This window comes from Microcaecilia unicolor, chromosome 3 (genome assembly GCF_901765095.1).
Source record: "Microcaecilia unicolor chromosome 3, aMicUni1.1, whole genome shotgun sequence".
NCBI classification, from domain to species: Eukaryota; Metazoa; Chordata; class Amphibia; order Gymnophiona; family Siphonopidae; genus Microcaecilia; species Microcaecilia unicolor.
Window position 1 is genome coordinate 151145979 of NC_044033.1, and position 25390 is coordinate 151171368.

Sequence of the window (25390 nt, forward strand, 5' to 3'; positions counted from 1 at the left end):
TAAAGTAAAAGTTTGTATCTTGCCTCTTTGTTTGGATGTACCTTGTTCTCATTTTCTATTGTTGACTGGTATGATGCACAACCAATAAACATGATGTTTAAAAAAAAAAAAGGAAGTTGGTGCCTCAATACAGACTGAACAAAAGTCTGTAAATTTTTGATTTGTGAATAGACAAAAAATGTATTATTTAATCTAAGTTGCAGGAGCCTGATGTGAACACAGCCTGCACAGATTAATAACAAACATAAAGCTTCTCCCGCAAAATAAATGATAAAGTTAATTTCAGTCACACAAGTGCAAAGACGTGTAACGCCATTGTCTTATTGCAGCAATGATCACGTGTTGATCAAGTTCTTCCCGTGCAACCTTCTGATGTACTGTTGTTGTACTAGTTTCATCAATCTTTTTCAGAAGCTTAATTTAAAAGCCCCCCAGTGTCCACTTCTTTTTTGGAAATTCAGCAATAAGTCATTTTGCACCATAATGTTTAGTTTGTCGCAAAAACTGGATAACTCTATCTTCAGTAAACACCACAATTTCACAATTACTGTAAACAATATCACATCACATGATGTCACTTTTGCACAGTACATAAAGTAAGCAAGCAGCGTGTTCTGGTGGTCAATTATGCAAAGTGTTGATTGACATTTATTTTGATAGAGCTCACCCAAAATTGCTTAAATTACTCTGCTAAACAACAACATTGGATGACAACATCTAGGGGTTCCCTTTTTTTTTTCCAATCACTGTATACACCTCAAGCAGGTAAAAATAGAAAAAAAAATCAAGGATTTAAAATGCCCAAGGCCTACAAACTGCAGCTGAACTGAGGGCAATTCCAATTTTATTTATAAAAGCCAATCAAGTCAAAGAATTTCTAAAATTAAGAGCCACAACTTTTCAGTAATGTATCAAGAGTCTATAGTGCCGAAAAGCTAGATAGTTAGAAAAATTAGCAAAGTTTTCTTTGTTAAAAAAACAAGTAAAAAAAACTTTTTTTTTTGGTTAATCAGGTGTATATCCAGCCAGCAAAGGAGAAATTAGACCTTACCTGCTAATTTGCTTTCCTTTAATCCCTCCGGACCGGTCTCCCATCAGTCCAATCCTGGGCCGGTCCGGAGGGATGCTAAGGAAGAAGCAATTAACTAAGCAATATATGCCAGAGCAATAAGATATAAATAAGTAGCAGAACATTAAAAGCAAATTAAAGCCAAATCAATGAAATATTCAGAAAAGGCTAGAAGAATTATCCATTATGAAATCCCTTTAGTGTACTGCTCAGTAAACTATGTGCATACACACATCTAATATAATAATTTGCTCCTCCAACGTTCCAATGTGTCTCACTGGGATTGTAACCACCTACTGACATCACTCCTCCAACGTTCTCCGTCCCCCCTCCTTCCCAGTTCCATGGGACCCTGGAACTGGGAGGGAGGGACAGAGGGAGGGGGGACCCTGGAAATGGGAGGGAGGGAGACACTGGAACTCGGAGGGAGGTGGAGGGGGCAGGGGAGAGATGCTGCACATGGATGGATGGAGGGGGCAGGGCAGACAGGACGTTGCCTGCATATGGATGAATGCAGGGGAGGGAGGGGACCCTGAAACTCGGAGGGAGGCAGGGAGGGGACGACCCTGGAACTCAGAGGGAGGGGGGGGGACGACCCTGGAACTCAGAGGGCGGGAGGGAGGGGGGCCCCTGGAACTGGGAGGGAGGGGGGGCACACACTCTCTTTCTCACAGACACACTCGCACCCAGTCTCACTCTCTCTCTGTCACACACACACTCGCACATTCACTCTCTCTCTCTCACACAGTCACTATCACACACACTCTCTCAAACATACATACTCCGAGGAAAACCTTGCTAGCGCACGTTTCATTTGTGTCAGAAATGGGCCTTTTTTACTAGTATTTTATAAATGTACATATATTGCAATGATGCTCATGCTTCATTCAAACTCTACCCCTGAACATGCCTGCACACAGATCATGTAAAAAATATGAGCCCTATTAGCATCCCATATACTTTTTTTTTATGTGCATAATCCCTGGGATAATTTTATAAAAGGCCTTCATGTGCTCAAAAATCCTTTAAAAAATTACCAAATGTGGCTATTTTAGCTCATTGTCAAAGAAAAGAGATTAAGTTGGTCTCTGAGCTGCCAGATAGCTGTAAGAAAAGGAAGCAAAGAAAGCAGAAAGGGTTTGCATTCTTAAGCCCAAACCTGCAACTCTGTCCCTGAGAATTTGGATTGATCTTCAAGGGTTCAAAAGGGATTGGTAGGAACACCCCAGTGTTTCTTGCAAATGAGAACTATGAACTGATTTGTGGATTCTGGATGAAGAAAACCCATAAACCTTGCTGAGTCTGTCTGAAGTGTTTGTATTATCTGTAAGGATGAATCACTACAAAACATTACCTTCTGCAGTTTGTTCACATACTCGGACACTATAAGAGGGGAAAACACAGTGAACTCTTCCGTTTTAGCTGCAATGTGGGTATACATTCTTTCCACTAAATGTGCACATTTCAGTATCACTTCCAGTTCAGGTGTAGTCCCTGCATGTAATACAAATATATAAATATATTAATAATCAAACCTTAACTCAAAACACATTAAGATGCACAATCAGCTAGAACCAGATTTCTAAGTTTTAAATGAAATATTATAAAGGAGAAATTAGATCTTACTTGATAATTCTTTCCCTTGAGTTCCTCAAGTTGAGTCCAGACGTGCAGGTTTACATACTCTATCCAGCAGATGCAGACTGAGAATCATACGTTTGATGACATCACCTTGCATAGTGTCCTGCATAGTCTTGTGCCAACCAGTATTTCTTTAACAAAGCAAACCAAACTTGGATACCTCTTATAACGCATAGCAGGCCTTGAAACAACTGATAACTGAGCCAGAAACTGACCCCCAAAGTAAAAACTAATCGAAAAGTAAAGATGACAACGTAAGAAAGCGATGGAAAACCAATCTGCCTATCTCTTCTTATTAAACACTCATTGCCAAAGCCTAGAAATATAGGACACAAAGATACTAGGGCTGGGATCTGGAATGGACTGGAGGAACTCACGGAAAGAAAATTAGCAGGAGGGACTTAATTGGTCCTTCCGCAACCTTCCTCCAGTCAAGTCCAGAAACATGGGAAGAATCAAAGCAGTATCTGTCGAAGAAGGGACCTTGATAAGCCTGCTTCCAAGACATTTACCCCCAAAACCACATCTTGTCTGGCCTGAATATCTAATCTATGATGCCAAACAAAGGAATGAAGATATGACCTAGTGGCTGCCTTTACAAATTTCCTGTAGAAACAATACCATGGTGGGAGGCCCATTGCAACATCCCGATGGTTTCCTGACACAAGGAGTAGGAGCTTGTACTCCCCTACTTGTTGACAAATTACCTAGCAACTTGTCTGTTTGAATTAGAAGTATTTGATTCAATAGCTGATCTCTGAAAACCTTTAGAGTGTTCCAAATTGCCCTCAGCTCCAGGAGACTGATGTGAAGCTGAGTCTCCTGAGTGGACCAGTGCCCCTGGGTGTGAAGTTCATCTTCATGAGAATCCTATCCCGGGTTGGATGCATCTGTGGTCAAACTTTTCTGTGGAGAAGGAAGTTGGAACAGAAGTCCCAGAGTCATATTGCTTCAAACTGTTCACCACAGGAGTGACTGACCGAGATGACATCCACTAAATTCCATGTTAGTTTTGGAATCTGCAAGTGTCCCAAACCCAGGAACCAAGATGGTGTTTGGAAGGAGTTGTTGCTGCAGAGCTCTACGTTATTTCTGAGTTTTCTTGCTTCCTATGGGGAAAGAAAGGCAAAGTTGTGGCCTTACCCTCACCAGACCCACTGAGCTGCCCTGGATGGTTCAAGCAACCCTTGAGAATCTTGTGGAGTGAAGCCGCAAGCAGAAGTTTTGGAGTCTTTGGACCGTCTCAATGGCTCTGTGGGATAAAGTTTGGAAGGGGTGCTACTGAATCTGGCTATCACTGCTGCTCAGCTGCAACCCAGAAGTATTTTTCTCTGCAGTATTACCAAGCACCTGAGCCCAGTAGGGCAAAGTATTGGCTTGTCTGTACAGGGGACTCTGCAAGTTGTATCTTCTTGTATTATTGGGGGGAAGAAGTGGAGTTATCGGGAAGGGGGGTGAATGTCTCCACCTCCCTGTGTCTGGATTCATCATTGCTTTCTGGGGAGCTGCAACATTTAGAGAAACCAGCAGCAGTTATTTTAGAGTCCTTGTAGGAAGTGTTGTTCACTTTGGATACCTCACTGCCAACATTTCATTTAAGCTCCGTAATATTTTTGTGCTGTGTCTGGCCATGTCCTGGTGCACAGTCAACAAGCTGAAAGAACTGAATGTTTGGAGATGCATTTGTGTGAAATGTAAGATCTTACTGTGTCTTTCAGCTGGAAGTTTGAAAGAAGTGTGAGAGACTCTTTGAATTTGAATGAATTTTTGGAGTCTTCTATGGAGCCTATTACAGGAAGAACTACTCTTCTCACCACCTTTGCACTTGGACTGATCCATAATGCAGGTTAAAAGTAGTATTTCAGACATATAGTTGACCAGTTTTTGGGATCATATATTAGTCCTTTCTTGGTATACTGATCCCAGCAAGAGACTTGGAGGTGTATTTTCAAAGCACTTAGACTTACAAAGTTACATAGGTTACTATGGAACTTTGTAAGTCTAAGTGCTTTGAAAATACAGCTCCACATAACCTCTGGAACTGTGTAAGTCTAAGTGCTTTGAAAATGAGCCCCTCAGTCTTTTAAACCAGGGGTTCTTAATGCTGGGGGTAATATCTTTGTTAAAATATTCTTCATGCAAATGTTTTGTAACAGTTACAGTTCTTTTATTCTGCTTTCACCAAATTTGGTTCTAAGCGGATAAAGAATACTAGATCAAAATATCTAGGAGCTAACATATTAGTTCTGAGCTACAACTTTATCCCAAAATATGCTTCTGAAACAACTGAGTTTTAATAACCTTTTCATAAAGATCAAAGCTAGATAAAGATCTGATATTGTCTGGTACAGCTGACTAGAATTGGTTGCTTGATGAGGAAATGGTGTTTGAAATAATTTCCAATAGCATGTACTCCATGGACTTAGGGACGATAACAATTTAAAATAATGTTCAAGATGATTTCTTGTAGATAGAGGCCTACAGATCAAAGACAACATATATGAGGGAATCAAACCATATAAGATCGTAAATACTAGGCTTCCAAGTTTAAACACAATTCGAGCCTCTACTGTAAGCCAATGTAGAGTTACATAAAAAGGAGTAATATGAGTGGAAGTTTTTAAAGTGAAAGTTAATTGAATAGCCATATTTTGACATATCCAAATAAACTATATTATAATAATCCAATTTACTTAGGATGACTGCATTACTAAATTGATTCTGAAGGTATTTTTGTATTCTTCTTAATTTCCTCATAATTTAGAAACAAATTTTGGTTAAATGATTCATTTGTTCCTCTATAGTTAATCTAAAATCTACAAATATACCTAAGATTTGAATCATTTTTCCAGTTTATGTGTTATATTTTCTATTACAAAGGTAAAGTCATTATCAAGTTCAACATTATAACCAATCAGTAGAAATTTTGTCTTTTCCTTATTAAGTTGAAGAACATTGTTACTCATCCAGCTACTGATATGATATATACACTGAGTTACTGTGGACAGTATCTTCTAATACAGTAATATCATCAGCAAATATATAGGCTCGGGAGCCAGCCCTTTCAAGTGAATTACCCAGAGATGATAGCAACACATTAAACAAGATTGGTGACAGCAGAGACCCTTGAGGGACTCCACAACCAGGTGACCAACATTCCTAGAACCCCACCTGCATCTTGAACATGTAAAACCTATTCGAAAGGAAGTCCCTGAGCCATTATAGCACTTTACCAGATAGTCCAATGCTATTTAACTTCCTCAGAAGTATATCATGGTGAACCAAATCAAAGGCACCTGAGAGATCTAACTGCATTATTAATGCTCAATTTTGTAACTAGGCTTGCTTCTCTGAAGTAGGTTGTGAAAACTGTAAGGCTGTTTATAGCTATTCTATATGCTATTTTAGATTATTTAAATTTGCAATTTTTCAATTTGTATCTTGTATTTCTTACCTTTTCATTACTTTTTATTCTTTAAGAGGCCCTTTTACTAAGACGCAGTAGATCTAACATGGGCCTAAAAGAGAACTACCATGAGATGTGCTGAGGCGTCCTGTGGTAGTTTTCTGCTTAGCATAGTTTTCTTTCTAGCACGGGAGGCATGCACAAGAGCAGAGAGTAGGCGTGCCTGCGCTAATCGGGTAGCACAGGCACATTACTGCACACTACTCAATTAGCACGAGAGCCCTTACCGTCTCCTAAATAGGTGGCAAGGGCTCCCATGGTAACTGCCACACAACAATGGGGAAACTAGTATGTGGACATTACAAAAAAATATTGAAAGGCGGCCATTTTACCGCCATGCTAAAAGTGGCCTTAGTGCATAGAAAACCCATGTGCTGCCACCAGTGCTGGACACTTTTTAGCGTAGCTTGGTAAAAAGACCCCCAATTTTTTTAGGGCTGCATTCCAATTGAAATTTGTAATTGCGATTAATCACGTGATTAAAGATGTGTTTTGGGGTTCCCCCCCCCCCCACCACCACCACCACTGCAGCTCCTTGTGACTCTGGGCAATGGAGGTTTAAGTGACTTGCCGAGAGTCACAAGGAGCTGCAGTGGGGGGGGGGGGGGGGGGGGAATGCATCTTTAATCACATGATTAATCACAATTAAAACTGTAATCAAAATGCAGTAACATGATAATAATGGGTGATTTCAATTACCCCAATATAGTCTGGATAAATGTAACATCAGGGCATGCTAGAGCGGTGAAATTCCTTGATGGAATCAAGGACTGCTTTATAGAACTGCTGGTTCAGGAGTCAACAAGAGGAGGAACAATTCTAGACCTAGTCCTTAGTGCAGCAAATGATCTGGTGCAGGAGGTAATGGTGTTGGGGCCTCTTGATAACAGTGATCATAATATGATCAGATTTAATTTAATATAAGCTCTGGAGTAAGTACACACAAGAAATCCAATACGTTAGCATCTAAATTTCAAAAAGGAGACTATCATAAAATGAGAAGAACGGTGGAAAAAAAACTTAGAGGAGAAGCTGCGAAGATCAAAAATTTACATCAGTTGTGGATGCTGTTCAAAAATACCATCCTGGAAGTCCAGGCCAAATATATTCCATCTATTAAAAAAGGAGGAAAGAAGACCAAACGACAACCAGCATGGTTAAAAAGTGAGGTGAAGGAAGCTATTAGAGCTAAAAGAAAATCCTTTAGAACAGGGAAGAAGGATCCAATTGAAAATAATAGAAAACAGCATAAAGAATTGCAAATCAAATGCAAAGTGCTGATAAGGAAGGTGAAGAGAGACTTTGAAAAGAAGATTGCATTTGAGGCACAAACACATAGTAAAACCTTTTTTAGGTATATTAAAAGCAAGAAACCAGCAAAAGAATCGGTTGGACCACTAGATGAATGAGGGGTAAAAGGGGCACTCAGGGAAGACAAGGACATAGCGGAGAGATTAAATGAATTCTTTGCTTTAGTCTTCAAAGAAGAAGATGTGGGAGAGATACCGGTGATAGAAATGGTATTCAATACTGACAAATCAGAGAAACTGAATCAAATCTTTGTGAACCTAGAAGATGTAATAGGGCAATTTGACAAATTAAAGAGTAGCAAATCACCAGGACCAGATGGTATACATCCCAGAGTATAGATATAATTGAAAAATGAACTTCCAGAACTATTTTTAATAATATGTAATTTATCTATAAGAATGGTACCAGAAGATTGGAGGGTGGCCAATGTAACGCCTATCTTTAAAAAGAGTTCCAGAGGTGATCAGAGAAATTACAGACTGGAGAGCCTGGCATCGGTGTCAGGCAAAATGGTTGAGACTATTATAAAGAACAAAATTACACCGCATATACATGAGCATATACATAAGCATGGATTAATGAGACAAAGGCAACATGGATTTAGTGAAGGGAAATCTTGCCTCACCAATCTACTACATTTTTTGAACAGGTGAACAAAAATGTGGATAAAGGTGAACCAGTCGGTATTCTGTATCTGGATTTCCAAAAGGCATTTGACAAAGTACCTCATGAAAGACTCCAGAAGAAATTGGAGTCATGGGATAGGAGGTAGTGTCCTATTGTGGATTAAAAACTGGTTAAAGGATAGAAAACAGAGAGTAGGATTAAATGGTCAGTATTCTCAATGGAGAAGGGTTGATAGTGGAGTTCCACAAGGTCTGTACTGGAACCGCTGCTTTTTAACGTATTTATAAATGATGTAGATATGGGAATAACTAGTGAGGTAATTAAATTTGTTAACGACACAAAGTTGTTAAATCGCAAGAGGACTGTGAAAAATTGCAAGACGACCTTACAAGACTGGGAGACTGGGCATCCAAATGGCAGATGACATTTAAAGTGAGCAAGTGCAAAGTGATACTTGTGGGAAAGAGGAACCCCGAACTATAGCTACGTGCTGCAAGGTTCCACATTAGGAGTCACCGACCAGGAAAAGGATCTAGGAGTCATCGTTGATGATACTTTGAAACCCTCTACTCAGTGTGCTGAAGGCAAAGAAAACAAATAGAATGTTAGGTATTATAAGGAAAGGAATGGAAAATAAAAACGAGGATGTTATAATGCCTTAGTATCGCTCCATGGTGCGACTGCACCTTGAATACTGTGTGCAATTCTGATCACCGCATCTCAAAAAAGATATAGTAGAATTAGAAAAGGTACAGAGAAGGGCAACGAAAATGATAAAGGGGATGGGACAAGTTCCCTATGAGGAAAGGCTGAAACAGTTAGGGCTCTTCAGCTTGGAGGAAACACGGCTGAAAATAATGAGTGGAGTGAAACAGGTAGATGTGAATTGCTTGTTTATTCTTTCCAAAAATACTAGGACTAGGGGGCACGCAATGAAGATACAAAGCAGTAAATTTAAAACAAAACAGAAAAAATTTCTTCACTAGTAGCTTATACTTCACATTTTTGCAGACATTTCTTGGTCCCCCTAATTTATGGTCAGATCATTATACTTTACACTTTAATATTAATTGGAATTGATGAAATAAGAAACCTGTAAAACCTAGTAATAGTTATGTTACAAGAAAGAGGATCAATCCCATTTCTTTTTGGCAGAATGTTACGCTTAAATATTATTATTCATTAGATCCTGTGTCTTTTATTAATAATTGGAATAACTTAGGAGATGCCACTTTGGATAATTTAACACTGAGGCATTGGAAAATTAAAAAGGAGTGACAAAGTAATAAGTGGTTTAGTTCTGAGTTCTTAGAACTAAAATAAATTTGTCATAGATTACAGAGAGTGGAATAAAAACAGGACTTTACAGAATACATTGCTTTGGAGGAAGTCTGTCTCTCAATATAAACTAAGAATAAGTTAGAAAGGAGTATTATTCTAAATTAGTGGGAAATCCTTCTATGGATACCAAGAAATTGTTCCAGGTTTTTTCTCAATTAACAATGATTCGAGGTGTTATTCCTTCAGAATCTATTCAGACTCCAAGTGCTGACCAATTAGCAAAATTTTTTGAGGATAAGATTAAAACAATAACAACCCAGATTTTTAATACGCAAGAAAGTACTAAGTTCAGTAATCTTTTATAACTTCAATCAACTCATCTCCAGCTGACAGATTATGGTCAGAGTTTAAGCCAATTCAGTGGCAGGAGTTGAATCATTTATTCACAAACTGCGTGTCATCTTATTGTATACTTGATGCTTGTCCAGTTTAATTAAAGCTACTCCATTTGAATTTAAACTATTACTGTTAGATTGGGTTAATTTACTTTTCTTAGAAGGTAGCTTTACATAAGTACATAAGTACATAAGTAGTGCCATACTGGGAAAGACCAAAGGTCCATCTAGCCCAGCATCCTGTCACCGACAGTGGCCAATCCAGGTCAAGGGCACCTGGCACGCTCCCCAAACGTAAAAACATTCCAGACAAGTTATACCTAAAAATGCGGAATTTTTCCAAGTCCATTTAATAGCGGTCTATGGACTTGTCCTTTAGGAATCTATCTAACCCCTTTTTAAACTCCGTCAAGCTAACCGCCCGTACCACGTTCTCCGGCAACGAATTCCAGAGTCTAATTACACATTGGGTGAAGAAAAATTTTCTCCGATTCGTTTTAAATTTACCACACTGTAGCTTCAACTCATGCCCTCTAGTCCTAGTATTTTTGGATAGCGTGAACAGTCGCTTCACATCCACCCGATCCATTCCACTCATTATTTTATACACTTCTATCATATCTCCCCTCAGCCGTCTCTTCTCCAAGCTGAAAAGCCCTAGCCTTCTCAGCCTCTCTTCATAGGAAAGTCGTCCCATCCCCACTATCATTTTCGTCGCCCTTCGCTGTACCTTTTCCAATTCTACTATATCTTTTTTGAGATACGGAGACCAGTACTGAACACAATACTCCAGGTGCGGTCGCACCATGGAGCGATACAACGGCATTATAACATCCGCACACCTGGACTCCATACCCTTCCTAATAACACCCAACATTCTATTCGCTTTCCTAGCCGCAGCAGCACACTGAGCAGAAGGTTTTCCTTTATTTATTTATTTATTGCATTTGTATCCCACATTTTCCCACCTATTTGCAGGCTCAATGTGGCTTACAGAGTTCTTTTTGACATTGTCATTCCAGGATAGCAGATACAATTAGTGATGTACAAAGATTAAGTGAGGGGAAAAAAGAGGAGAGTTGGGTGGGTAAGTAGAGAAGATATTTTGACACCCATTGTTAGGGATTCAAGAATCTCTCTCATTATTAGCAAATTATAGACCTGTTGAATCCATCCCCCTATTTGTGAAGATCTTGGAAGGAGTGGTAGCTGCTCAATTAGCAAAGTTTTCTGGCACATTTTAACATCTTACATAGCTCTCAATCTCGATTCCGTACTAATTACAGAAACTGTAGTTGGTTCCATTTTGGACACAGCCAAATCAATTGTGAGAGAGGGAAAGGAGGTTGCATTAATGCAATTCGATTTATCATCAGAATTTGATTTGGTAGATCACAATATTCTTCTGAATGTACTTGATGAAACTGGAATTTCAGGCAATGTCTTAGAATGGTTCCATGGATTTTTGTCAATAACCTATAAGGTGAAAACAAGTAATGTAGTATCAACTGGTTGAGTCATCCCATGTGGAATGCCCCAGGGCTCGCCACTTTCACCTATCCTTTTTAAAGCGAATGCTACATACCTGTAGAAGGTATTCTCCGAGGACAGCAGGCTGATTGTTCTCACTGATGGGTGACGTCCACGGCAGCCCCTCCAATCGGAATCTTCACTAGCAAAAGCCTTTGCTAGCCCTCGCACGCTGATACCGGCCAGTCTCATATGTAGCAAGACAAAGACAAGGGAAGATACAACTCCAAAAGGGGAGGCGGGCGGGTTTGTGAGAACAATCAGCCTGCTGTCCTCGGAGAATACCTTCTACAGGTATGTAGCATTCGCTTTCTCCGAGGACAAGCAGGCTGCTTGTTCTCACTGATGGGGTAACCCTAGCCCCCAGGCTCACTCAAAACAACAAACAAGGTCAATTGGGCCTCGCAACGGCGAGGACATAACTGAGATTGACCTAACAACTTATCCAACTAACTGAGAGTGTAGCCTGGAACAGAATAAACATGGGCCTAGGGGGGTGGAGTTGGATTCTAAACCCCGAACAGATTCTGAAGCACTGACTGCCCGAACCGACTGTCGCGTCGGGTATCCTGCTGCAGGCAGTAATGAGATGTGAATGTGTGGACAGATGACCACGTCGCAGCTTTGCAGATCTCTTCAATGGTGGCTGACTTCAAGTGGGCTACCGACGCTGCCATGGCTCTAACATTATGAGCCGTGACATGACCCTCAAGAGCCAGCCCAGCCTGGGCGTAAGTGAAGGAAATGCAATCTGCTAGCCAATTGGATATGGTGCGTTTCCCCACAGCCACTCCCCTCCTGTTGGGATCAAAAGAAACAAACAATTGGGCGGACTGTCTGTTGGGCTGTGTCCGCTCCAGATAGAAGGCCAATGCTCTTTTGCAGTCCAATGTATGCAGCTGACATTCAGCAGGGCAGGAATGAGGACGGGGAAAGAATGTTGGCAAGACAATTGACTGGTTCAGATGGAACTCCGACACAACCTTTGGCAAGAAATTAGGGTGAGTGCGGAGGACTACTCTGTTGTGATGAAATTTGGTGTAAGGGGCCTGGGCTACCAGGGCCTGAAGCTCACTGACTCTACGAGCTGAAGTAACTGCCACCAAGAAAATGACCTTCCAGGTCAAGTACTTCAGATGGCAGGAGTCCAGTGCCTTAAAAGGAGGTTTCATCAGCTGGGTGAGAACGACATTGAGATCCCATGACACTGTAGGAGGTTTGACAGGGGGCTTTGACAAAAGCAAACCTCTCATGAAGCGAACAACTAAAGGCTGTCCTGAGATCGGCTTACCTTCCACACGGTAATGGTATGCACTGATTGCACTAAGGTGAACCCTTACAGAGTTGGTCTTGAGACCAGACTCAGACAAGTGCAGAAGGTAGTCAAGCAGGGTCTGTGTAGGACAAGAGCGAGGATCTAGGGCCTTGCTGTCACACCAGACGGCAAACCTCCTCCACAGAAAGAAGTAACTCCTCTTAGTGGAATCTTTCCTGGAAGCAAGCAAGATGCGGGAGACACCCTCTGACAGACCCAAAGAGGCAAAGTCTACGCTCTCAACATCCAGGCCGTGAGAGCCAGGGACCGGAGGCTGGGATGCAGAAGCGCCCCTTCGTTCTGTGTGATGAGGGTCGGAAAACACTCCAATCTCCACGGTTCTTCGGAGGATAACTCCAGAAGAAGAGGGAACCAGATCTGACGCGGCCAAAAGGGAGCAATCAGAATCATGGTGCCTCGGTGTTGCTTGAGTTTCAACAAAGTCTTCCCGACCAGAGGTATGGGAGGATAAGCATACAGTAGACCTTCCCCCCAGTCCAAGAGGAAGGCATCCGATGCCAGTCGACCGTGGGCCTGAAGCCTGGAACAGAACTGAGGGACCTTGTGGTTGGCTCGAGATGCGATCTACCAAGGGGGTGCCCCACGCTTGGAAGATCTGTCGCACCACTCGGGAGTTGAGCGACCACTCGTGAGGTTGCATTATCCTGCTCAACCTGTCGGCCAGACTGTTGTTTACGCCTGCCAGGTATGTGGCTTGGAGCACCATGCCGTGACGGCGGGCCCAGAGCCACATGCTGACGGCTTCCTGACACAGGGGGCGAGATCCGGTGCCCCCCTGCTTGTTGATGTAATACATGGCAACCTGGTTGTCTGTCTGAATTTGGATAATTTGGTGGGACAGCCGATCTCTGAAAGCCTTCAGAGCGTTCCAGACCGCTCGTAACTCCAGAAGATTGATCTGTAGATCGCGTTCCTGGAGGGACCAGCTTCCTTAGGTGTGAAGCCCATCGACATGAGCTCCCCACCCCAGGAGAGACGCATCCGTAGTCAGCACTTTTTGTGGCTGAGGAATTTGGAAAGGACGTCCCAGAGTCAAATTGGCCCAAATCGTCCACCAATACAGGGATTTGAGAAAACTCGTGGACAGGTGGATCACGTCTTCTAGATCCCCAGCCGCCTGAAACCACTGGGAAGCTAGGGTCCATTGAGCAGATCTCATGCGAAGGCGGGCTATGGGAGTCACATGAACTGTGGAGGCCATGTGGCCTAGCAATCTCAACATCTGCCGAGCTGTGATCTGCTGGGACGCTCGCACCCGCGAGACGAGGGACAACAAGTTGTTGGCTCTCACCTCTGGGAGATAGGCACGAGCCGTCCGAGAATCAGCAGAGCTCCTATGAATTCGAGTCTCTGCACTGGGAGAAGATGGGACTTTGGATAATTTATCACAAACCCCAATAGCTCCAGGAGGCGAATAGTCATCTGCATGGACTGTAGAGCTCCTGCCTCGGATGTGTTCTTCACCAGCCAATCGTCGAGGTAAGGGAACACATGCACTCCCAGTTTGCGAAGTGCCGCTGCTACCACAGCCAAGCACTTCGTGAACACTCTGGGCGCAGAGGCGAGCCCAAAGGGTAGCACACAGTACTGGAAGTGACGTGTGCCCAGCTGAAATCGCAGATACTGTCTGTGAGCTGGCAGTATCGGGATGTACGTGTAGGCGTCCTTCAAGTCCAGAGAGCATAGCCAATCGTTTTCCTGAATCATGGGGAGAAGGGTGCCCATGGAAAGCATCCTGAACTTTTCTTTGACCAGATATTTGTTCAGGGCCCTTAGGTCTAGGATGGGACGCATCCCCCCTGTTTTCTTTTCCACAAGGAAGTACCTGGAATAGAATCCCAGCCCTTCCTGCCCGGATGGCACGGGCTCGACCGCATTGGCTCTGAGAAGGGCGGAGAGTTCCTCTGCGAGTACCTGCTTGTGTTGGAAGCTGTAAGACTGAGCTCCCGGTGGACAATTTGGAGGTTTTGAGGCCAAATTGAGGGTGTATCCCTGCCGGACTATTTGGAGAACCCACTGATCGGAGGTTATGAGAGGCCACCTTTGGTGAAAGACTTTCAACCTCCCTCCGACCGGCAGGTCACCCGGCACTGACACTTGGATGTCGGCTATGCTCTGCTGGAGCCAGTCAAAAGCTCGTCCCTTGCTTTTAATGGGGAGCCGAGGGGCCTTGCTGAGGCGCACGCTGCTGACAAGAGCGAGCGCGCTGGGGCTTAGCCTGGGCCGCAGGCTGTCGAGAAATATCTGATGTCCTCCACCTCCTCCCACGAGGCCTCACCATCGGTATCAGACACAAGTTCACGGACCTGTGTCTGAAGCCGTGCCCGGCTCGACTCCGTGGAACCATGGCCACGGTGGGAGCGTCGAGAGGTAGACTCCCTCGCCCGCACTGGCGAAGCTCCCTCCGCCGACGTCGTCGGGGAGCCTTCCTGGGAGGCGACCGCAGTCGGTACCGAAAGCGGCACTGATGTCGGAGACCTCACCCCGGGCAAGGGGCCAGCCGGCGCCTCACTCGACGGTACCGGTGGCGCAAGCACCCCCGGTACATAAGTACATAAGTAATGCCATACTGGGAAAAGACCAAGGGTCCATCGAGCCCAGCACCCTGTCCACGACAGCGGCCAATCCAGGCCAAGGGCACCTGGCAAGCTTCCCAAACGTACAAACATTCTATACATGTTATTCCTGGAATTTTGGAGTTTTCCAAGTCCGTTTAGTAGCGGTTTATGGACTTGTCCTTTAGGAAACCGTCCAACCCCTTTTTAAACTCTGCTAAGCTAACCGCCTTCACCACTTTCTCCGGCAACGAATTCCAGAGTTTAATTACACGTTGGGTGAAGAAAAATTTTCTCCGATTTGTTTTAAATTTACTACACTGTAGTTTCATCGCATGCCCCCTAGTCCTAGTATTTTTGGAAAGCGTGAACAGACGCTTCACATCCACCTGTTCCACTCCACTCATTATTTTATATACCTCTATCATGTCTCCCCTCAGCCGTCTCTTCTCCAAGCTGTATAGCCCTAGCCTCCTTAGTCTTTCTTCATAGGGAAGTCGTCCCATCCCCGCTATCATTTTAGTCGCCCTTCGCTGCACCTTTTCCAATTCTACTATATCTTTCTTGAGATGCGGCGACCAGAATTGAACACAATACTCAAGGTGCGGTCGCACCATGGAGCGATACAACGGCATTATAACATCCTTACACCTGTTTTCCATACCTTTCCTGATAATACCCAACATTCTATTCGCTTTCTTAGCCGCAGCAGCACACTGAGCAGAAGGTTTCAGTGTGTTATCGACGACGACACCCAGATCCCTTTCTTGGTTCGTAACTCCTAACGTGGAACCTTGCATGACGTAGCTATAATTCGGGTTCTTTTTTCCCACATGCATCACCTTGCACTTGCTCACATTAAACATCATCTGCCATTTAGCCGCCCAGTCTCCCAGTCTCGTAAGGTCCTCTTGTAATTTTTCACAATCCTGTCGCGATTTAACGACTTTGAATAACTTTGTGTCATCAGCAAATTTAATTACCTCGCTAGTTACTCCCATCTCTAAATCATTTATAAATATATTAAAAAGCAGCGGTCCTAGCACGGACCCCTGAGGAACCCCACTAACTACCCTTCTCCATTGTGAATACTGCCCATTTAACCCCACTCTCTGTTTCCTATCCTTCAACCAGTTTTTAATCCACAATAGGACATTTCCTCCTATCCCATGACCCTCCAATTTCCTCTGTAGTCTTTCATGAGGGGAAGGGCGCAACAGCTCTCCCAGGATCTCTTGGAGGACGGCCTGGAGACTCTCGTGCAGAGCGGCTGTGGAGAAAGACGTGGAAGCCGATGCAGGCGTCGATGTCAGAGTCTGTTCCGGGCGTGGAGGCTGTTCCGGGCTGTCCATAGTGGAGCACATCGACACCTCTTGAACAGAGGGCGAGCGGTCCTCTCGGTGCCGATGCCTACTGGGTGCCGACTCCCTCGGCGACCCAGAGCTCTCGGTGCCGATATGGGAAGGGGACCGGTGTCGATGCTTCTTCGACTTTTTGGAACGAAGCATGTCACCGGAGCTTCCCAGCACCGACGAGGAGGACGTAGAATCCAGCCGTCGCTTCCTCGGGGCCGAGGCCGAAGAAGGTCGGTCTCGGGGGGGCTGTACCGCAAGAGCTCTCAGGGTAGGGGGAGACCCACCCGAAGGCTCACCGCCACCAGCAGGGGAATGGACAGCCCTCACCTGCACTCCAGTCGAAGCACCACCGTCCGACGACATCAGCAGAAGTGGAGGTCCCGGTACCACCGACGCCGACGCAGCCTTCCGATGTCTCAGCCCCGATGCAGAGGGTCGATGCCTTGATGCACTCGATGCAGTCGCGGCCGAGGACGGAGGTCTAGATGCTGCCAACGTTGATGCACTCGATACTCCCGGTGCCGATGCCGACGAAGAGCCCGAGAACAAAACGTTCCACTGGGCCAATCTCGCTACCTGAGTCCGCTTTTGTAAAAGGGCGCACAGACTACAGGCCTGCGGGCGGTGCCCAGCCCCCAGACACTGACGACACGACGCGTGCCTGTCAGTGAGCGAGATTACCCGGGCGCACTGGGTGCACTTCTTGAAGCCGCTGGGAGACTTCGATGACATGGGCGGAAAAATCACGCCGGCGAGATCAAAACTCGTGATTGCGTAAGGCACCAAAAAGAGGGGGAGAAAAAATTCGACCCGAGGCCTCAAAAGGGCCTACCCCGAAGACGAAAAGAAGCTTACCGGGGCAAAAACTGGAAATAGAGGAAAGGGAAAAAGACCGAAAAGGTCTTCTTCCGAAATCCTTTTTTTTTTTTTTTTTAGCGAAAAGTCAAAAGAGACGCGCGAGGTCAACTTAAGGGGCGCGAACGGCGTAACACGACCGTACCGAGCGTGGACAAAAGAAGACTGGCCGGCATGAGCCGGTTTCGGGCGGGAAGACGGCCGCGCATGCGCGGTGCGCATCGGCGCGTGAGGGCTAGCAAAGGCTTTTGCTAGTGAAGATTCCGATTGGAGGGGCTGCCGTGGACGTCACCCATCAGTGAGAACAAGCAGCCTGCTTGTCCTCGGAGAATGTGTTTATTCATTCTCTTGGTTTTGCTTAAGAAAAAGCTGGATATTTGACAAATTTATAATGATGACATCACCGTGTTAATTCCTGTCCAATTATTGTTTGAGGCTTCTAAAGAAACCAATAGAAATGGCATGCAGTTAATAAGTGACTGAATGTTACAACATCAACTAAAACTGAATAATGGGAAACCGAACTTTATGTTGATAGGAGGGTGTCCTAATCCACTATGTGATAAAGCATTTAAAATCGATAACTTACAGTATGCTTTTTTGTCTGCTATTAGAATTTTGGGTGTAATTGTGGATCAAATCTTGTCATTATATGTCCAAATTAATTCTATGGTTAAGAAATGTTTCTTTCTAATGAGAAAGTTATGCCAAGTTTTTAAATTTTTTGATACTGTTCATTTCACATTGTTGGTTCAATCACTATTGTTATCCCAAATAGACTAATGTAATGCCATCTATCTAAGCTGCTCTAAAAATATCCTCAAAAAGCTTCAGAACACAGCAATCCACTTAATTTATTCACTGTCATTCTTTTCTTTGGGTTTTTTTTTTTCTGTCTCCACTGGCTTCCAGTAGAGCATAGGAAGCATTTAAGTTTCATTGTTTTTTTACGTAAGGTTTTACAAGGTAGTGCTCCATATAATTTATTTGATTTCACTCTGTTGTTAAGATCTTGGGCATTGATAGGCAGATGATCGACAACCCCGTGCTGCTCCAAACAATGCTCTAAATATAGCGCTGGAACAGCATGGGGCACAATCCTCCTGCACTTGTTTGACAGGTCTGGGCTGCCAAAAGCCCAGACCGGTCAAACACAGGGGCTGGAGGTCCATAGGACCACCAGACCCCAAGTACCCCCACCCCGAGCCAAGTGAAACAAGGGGTCTCTAGACCCCCTAAAACCCCCACTAGCATCCCCTCCAATGTCCCTGGTGGCCCAGTGGGCCGCGGGTCAATCCCTCCCCACCTGGTGATCTAGCGGCCCTTCCCCACCCCCCTACCTTCGTTGGAGGAGGGAGGTGGCCTCCCTCCTCTTCCATCGGTGCCGCCTCAAAAATGGCGGCGCCCAGCATATAAGGGAGTTTCTACCTTATATGGTGTGAAGCCCCGCCCAGCACATCACAGGATGCACTGGGCAAGGCTCAGCGCCATTTTCGAGGCGGCGCTGATGGAAGAGGAGGGAGGCCACCTCCCTTCTCCAACAAAGGTAGGGGGTGGGAAAGGGCCACTAGACCACCAGGTGAGGGGGGAATTGACCTGCAGCCCACTGGGCCACCAGAGACATCTGAAGGGATGCTGGAGGTGGGGAGGGGGGGGGGGGCTGGAGACCCACTGGATCTCCAGCCCCCCCTGAGCCTGTGTCGGGGGGACCAGAGGTCCACTGGTCCTCCAGCCCCTGTGTCACTGGGGGGGGGGGAGGGCTGCTGCATTGGGGGGACTGCTAGAATGCAAATGAATGCTGGAAAGGGCTCACCATTTCTCCCCAACGATCTGCAAACCCTAGCACCAGCTCCGAGCTGGCGTAGGGTTTGCAATAGACAGCGCGCCAATGTTTGGCATGCTGCAAGCTGATCATTTGGGAGGAATACATTTAGCATGCTACTTGCACTAAGAGCCCTGTTTTGCATGCATTTGCATGCTAGTTGCGTTCAGAGCCCGCGAGCACGTTGTTTCACGCTCTCGGGGGCTCTGATCATGGGGTGGTAGCAAATGCAGGCACTAGTACGGCGTTAACAACCTCTAGCACCTGCGTTTGCTTCTGATCATCGGTCCATGAGGCAGGTAAGCCCGTTTGCCTTCCCAAGCCCTAGAGGAATGAAATCTTCTCACCTATTTGAGTCCTCATTTTCATTTCAGGCTGCAAGACTTTGGAAAATTCTTCCAGAACACTTAAGGTCTATTAAAGATTATAAAACTTTTAGAAAGTTTTTAAAGACTGTTTTATTTCAGAAATTTGTATTATGTCATTGATGATGATTATGTTGTTGTTTGTTGTAACCTGGAAGATTATTATGTTAGGTTTTTTTCTGTTGTAACATCACTAACTATGTCTGGCTTTTCTTGTAACTGTGATCCACATTGAACCAGTTTTTGGTATATGTAGAATAGATAAATAAATTCTATACTATACTAAATGCTTAAGTCCATTATAAAATTAACCCAAAAGGGGTAATTTCCTATATTAGTGAACAGTAAATACATACCTTTCCCTACGTGAACTTTGTTGGATTTTTAAAGCAAATGTGCATATACATTTCCTATCAGACAATTGTCTCAGGACAACTATGTACCCGCATTTAGTCATGTTATTTGGTGCGCATAGTTTTTCCATGAAAAAGTGTGCACACACATTTGAATTTTCAAAAGTATGCATTAAATGTAAACTCCTCCCCAACTACGCTCCCAGAAACATCTCTGCTTACTTAAAAAATTTATAATCTACATCTTTAAATAGCTACCATATATATTAAAAAATTTATAACCTATATACTTTTAAATAACTACCATATATACTCAACTATAAGTTGAGAAATTTAAGCCAAAAAATCCACTCAAAAACCCGGGGTTGTCTTATTTATGTGTAACAACTGTAGAAGCTTAAAAAAATATATCAGTAATTTCCCCCCAGCCATGTACCTTCAATTTGCAAATGTCTTCCTTACAGCACCGGCACTGCAGAGATACAAGATACATGCCTGAGGTCTGCTCCAGAGCGCACTCTCTGAATTGTCCTGCCCTGCTGAAATAGGAAGTTGAGTCAGAGGGGGTGCTCTGGCCCAGACCCTAAGCAGTATAACTCTACAGTGCTGGTGCTGTAAGAAAGACATTTGAAAATTGAAGGTACACCGCCAGAGAAGGGGGGAAGGAATTGCGATGCCACTGGTGCTGCCAAAAGTAGGGGAGGGGGGCGCAGCAGAGAGGGCATGTACAGGCTGTACAAGCATGCTTTTACTCACACATGAGGTGGGCAATTTAAAAGCCCATTTCTGCAGGAAAAACAAATACACCCATTATGCTGGAAATTACCTTTGTCTCCTTTCTGTCGTCCCTCATGCATAACTGAAGCAACCAACCGGTGAAAGCAATTCAGGAAAGAAGGAACTGCTTTTAGCATAACCTGCAAAAACATAAAAATAAGGGATAAATTATGGAATACAAATAAATTAGTTCAGCTCTACAAAAAATAATGTATTCAGGGCACGTAGATCGTCATGCATAGTATTAATGATTCTTGCAGGAAAAGAGAAAGGGATTCCACTTTGGCAGCTTGCCTGCCAAGTAGCAGGTGAGAAAGAAAGAGAGAGAGAGAGGACAGAGTGGGAAATGGATGATGGCTCTTCACAGAGGCTAAGGAACACCCAAGCTAAGAAACACTTTGTTTATTGATAATGAAAAGAGAGTGTTTCTGCATTTGGGTGTCCCTTGGTCTTTGTGGAGAGCCGTCATCCATTTCCCACTCTGTCCTTCTCTCTCTGTTTGCCTGTGGGATTTCTGCATTCAGCCACCTCTGAGGTGAGAAAGATACACATCTGGCACAACTCTGGATGCCATATCTACGTAGAAAACACGCAGATATGCATATTGTTTGATTTTTAAAAATGTATGCATGTATATAGTTTTGCAATGCAATGATGCAAAGGTCATCTCTAGCTGATAAGATGTGACCGACATAATAAAATGTTTTGGTGTAGAGCGGTACATCAAGCTTTGTGAAATAAACAGCCTCTTTCACAATGGTTGCAGATATCACAAAAGCACGGTTACTCTGCTTCTTTGCAAGTTGTTATGTTAGTTGAGTAGAAGGAACACTATCCATCAACTAGAAAAAGTCTGCCAAAAATTACAGGATTTTCTCATTTATGTTTCAACGTTTTTATTGATGACCAATCAAAATGTATACAGTGACCAATTTAAGTACACCAAAATGTAATTGACCAAAAAATGTTCACAAGATAATCAAAAGAACATAGTCCGTCATCAAATTTTTTAAAACAGTATTCACCCTCCCATCCCTACTCAAAAACTCCTTCTGGGCTATAAGTTTATTACATGCCCATATGTCCCAGCTAAAACGCAACATAACAAACCAAGACCAGCCCAAAGTATAATAGAGATATAATGAACAGCAAATACACATATAGACTGAAAAGAACTACAATAAGCAATCTTTCTTATCCTGTTTGTATGTTGGGAACAGGATAAGAAAGATTATGTTTGTTTCCCCCCCGCCTTCCCTGTACCCTACCCAAGCCTTCCCACACCCTAACAGGTATGATTCAGTATGAAAGAGTCTCATACACAAATGAGAAAGAGACAGTGCACAGAAACTCACCTCAGCCCCCTGAGAATCTAAAGGGAGTTTATCATGAGACTGCGTACTCGCAGAGTCAAAGAGTGTATATATGGACCCCAAATGAAAGAAAGCATGTTCTACTCTTTGGGGACAAATGTGCTCCCTTATGTTCTAATAGCATAAAGTCATGAAACCTATTATGCCAATGCCAGTAGTCTGGAGGCTGCTCACTCTTTCAGATGCTCAAAATAACTTGCTTGCCTAAAACACAACCTTTACGAATCAATTGTTGAGCATCTGTACTCTGCAAGGCAAATATTTCATATTTATCCAAAAGAGCTTCAAGAGGGGAAAATGAAATATGTGAGTCCAACAAACTTCTAAATGGAGGAAAATAGCAGTCCAAAATGCCTTCACACAAAAACATTCCCAGAGAAAATGAAAGAATGCGCCCGGACTCCGTTGACATTTTGAGTATAAAGGCGTGTCAGTACCCCCCATCTTAAATATTTGTGCCTTGGTTAGGTACACCCTATGTAAAACTCTAAACTGACATTCCCAGAGTTCCTCACTCACTGCCTAGGTGGGAATACAGGATGCCAATTTGACAGAATCTAAAGAGAGATTAGGCTGACCCAAATCCTGCACCCAGCGGAGTCGAAGGACCTCTTTGTCCCTTTGGGGAAAGAGTATCGTAAGCGCTTTATAAAGACCACATACCAAGAGCCTATCCCCCTGAACCAAAGCAAAAAATGCTCGCATACGACGACAATGTTGAGCCCCCAATGCCTCCCCACTTAAAGAACCAATGTAATAAGATAATTGGTTATAGGCGTAGGTGTTATTGAAATCTATGCCTATACCCAACGCCCCTAAGCCTTTATCATTTTTATTCTCGTAATGCCTAAATGTACCCACTTCCAAAAAGTATTATTCTCATTACCCGGGGAAAACAGCAAATTACCGTGAATCAGCAACAGAACTGACACACCCAGGACTATGCCCCAATATCTGGTTAAGTCTCTCCACACCTCCCATAGTGGACATAGCAGTAGACTATTCCAAAAAGACAAAGGAATAACATGTCTTGGGGCCTGCAACAGAAAATAAAGATGACATGGAGTGAAATAATCAACTTCTAAGTGTCGTGGGGTATAATCTTGCCTATCCAGAAACCAATCACCAAGGTGGCAAAGCAAACGGGCCTGATTATATCGCCGCAAGTCAGATGTCCATATCTCCCTCCCTCCAAGAACCCAGCAACTGTTGCAGTGAGAGGTTAGATTTAACACCCCAGCAAAACTGCCCCAACAATTTATATAAGTTTCAAATTTTTTTAAGTAGTCATAAAGGCAGCGTTTGTATAATGTATAGCCATTTTAGATATTCAATCATGCAAAATAGCTGTATTCTGACGTGTAGTATAAGTGGCAAGGACATCCAATTTTTTAAGTGCCCAGCCATAGCCTCCAGTAGATATAATTTAGACACCTGCATAGAAAGCTGTATACCTAAATAAGGGGAAGATTCCCCTGCCCAGTGAAGCAGGAAACCAGCTCCCAAAGTTCTCTGTAACGCCTACTTAGAGGCCAATGCCAGGGATTTTGAGTAGTTCAGTCTAAAACCAGCAAAATTCCCAAATTCCTGGAATAATTCCAGCAGTGTTGGCAGGGGACATCAATGGTTCAGCAAAATGGACAAAAAAATAGTCAGCAAAAGCAGAAATAGTAAAGATCGAGTTACCAATTGGAAATCCAATGATTTCTGGATGTAGGCTAATCTCCCCAATAAGGGGGTCCAGGGATAACACAAAGAGGAGTGGTGACAACACCCCTCCTGTCGTGTACCCCTATGAATATCAAACAGCTTCGAGCATTCCCCATTGACCCCTCGGGTCAGAATAAAGAACACATACAGCGTCAGTAAAGAACCCTTCCATCCTATATTTCCTCAATACTACAAAGAGGAAAGGCCAGAAAACATGATTGAATGCATTCTCTGCATCAAAACTAACAAGCACAGAAGACATCCGAGTTCTGCCCACTACCTCCAGACAGTGGCGTAGCTAGGTGGGGCCACGGGAGCCTGGGCCCCCCAATTTGTTATGTGCCCCTGGTTGGCTGGCAGAGGTCCTCAAACCCCGCCAGCTGAAGACTTCGTCCAGCTTTCTCCCGCGCCGCCACATTGCCTGCCCTGATCTCTCTTCCCCTCATGTCTGGCACGCTCAGTTTCACTAAAAGGAGCGTGCCCAACGTAAGGGGAAGAGAGAGCAGGGCAGGCAATGTGGGGAAGGCTTCAGCTGGCGGGAGATGGGGACCCCCGCCAGGCAAGGTATTTGCGGTGGCGGTGCTTCAGCTGGCGGGGGTTGGGGACCCCTGCCAGCCAAGAAGTTACAGCGGAGGGGAGGTAGCAGCGGAGGGGGGACAGCGGCAGGACAGCGACCAAAATGCATCCCCACCTTGGGCTCTGGCTACGCCCCGCCTCCAAAGCAGCTAAAATGGAATGAATATTCTTGGCCGCTACCCATCCTTTCACAAAGCCCACTTGGGCTGTATCAGGTTCAGAATTAAATATGACAATCTATTAGCTAAAATTCTTGCATATAATTTAACATCAGTGTTTTAGAGATGGGCCTATAAGAACTCGGGTCCTCCAGATCTTTGCCTGGTTTCAGCAACACAATCATCTGTGCCATCTTGCAAGAGTCTGGAAGGGCTCCCTTATGGACCATCGAATTGAACAAATGAAGTAGAGAGGATTTCACCCGCTCTTAGAACTGCTTATAAAATTCCACTCAATACCCGTCTGGACCTGGAGTCTTGTGTAGTGCACTTTGTTGCAAGGCCAACAAAAGATCCTCTTCTGTACTAGGGGCATGCAAAAACTCACTCTGATGAGAAGAAAACTCAAGAAGGTTCAGATTATCTAAATATTACTTATTATCCAAAACTTTTTCTCCAGGCTCCACATAAATACTCTCATAGAACCTCTGGAATCAATAAGTGAAAGCAGAGTCTAATCGGAGCTTCCCTCCCCCCGGTCTCTTAACTGAAGGATATGAGATGGCCCCCTCCAACCTCTGACTAATCGGGCAAGCAGTTGTCCAGTCTTGTTACCATACCAAAATAGCTGATATTTATAATATAAATGAGATCTGGCTGCCCTCTGATGTAAAAGTTCATTCAGTTCTCTCTGGGAAGTTAGCAAAGCTGTTTTCTGGGTGTCAGTCGGGGTTGCCCCATATTATATTCTATGATGTCTTATCAATCATTCAAATCGAAGTATTTCTTTATCTCTGATTTTTCTAGCTCGGGCTCTATAGGAGATAATTTCCCC

General features: G+C 44.1%; 1 protein-coding gene across 1 annotated transcript in view; it reads right to left on the minus strand.

Moving 5' to 3' along the window:
- URB2 (URB2 ribosome biogenesis homolog) overlaps positions 1–25390 on the minus strand; it is a 117835-nt gene that overhangs the window by 7913 nt on the left and 84532 nt on the right. The window contains 2 exon segments of the mRNA XM_030196475.1: positions 2424–2563; positions 20788–20878. Of these exon segments, the coding sequence (XP_030052335.1) occupies positions 2424–2563; positions 20788–20878 (231 nt within the window).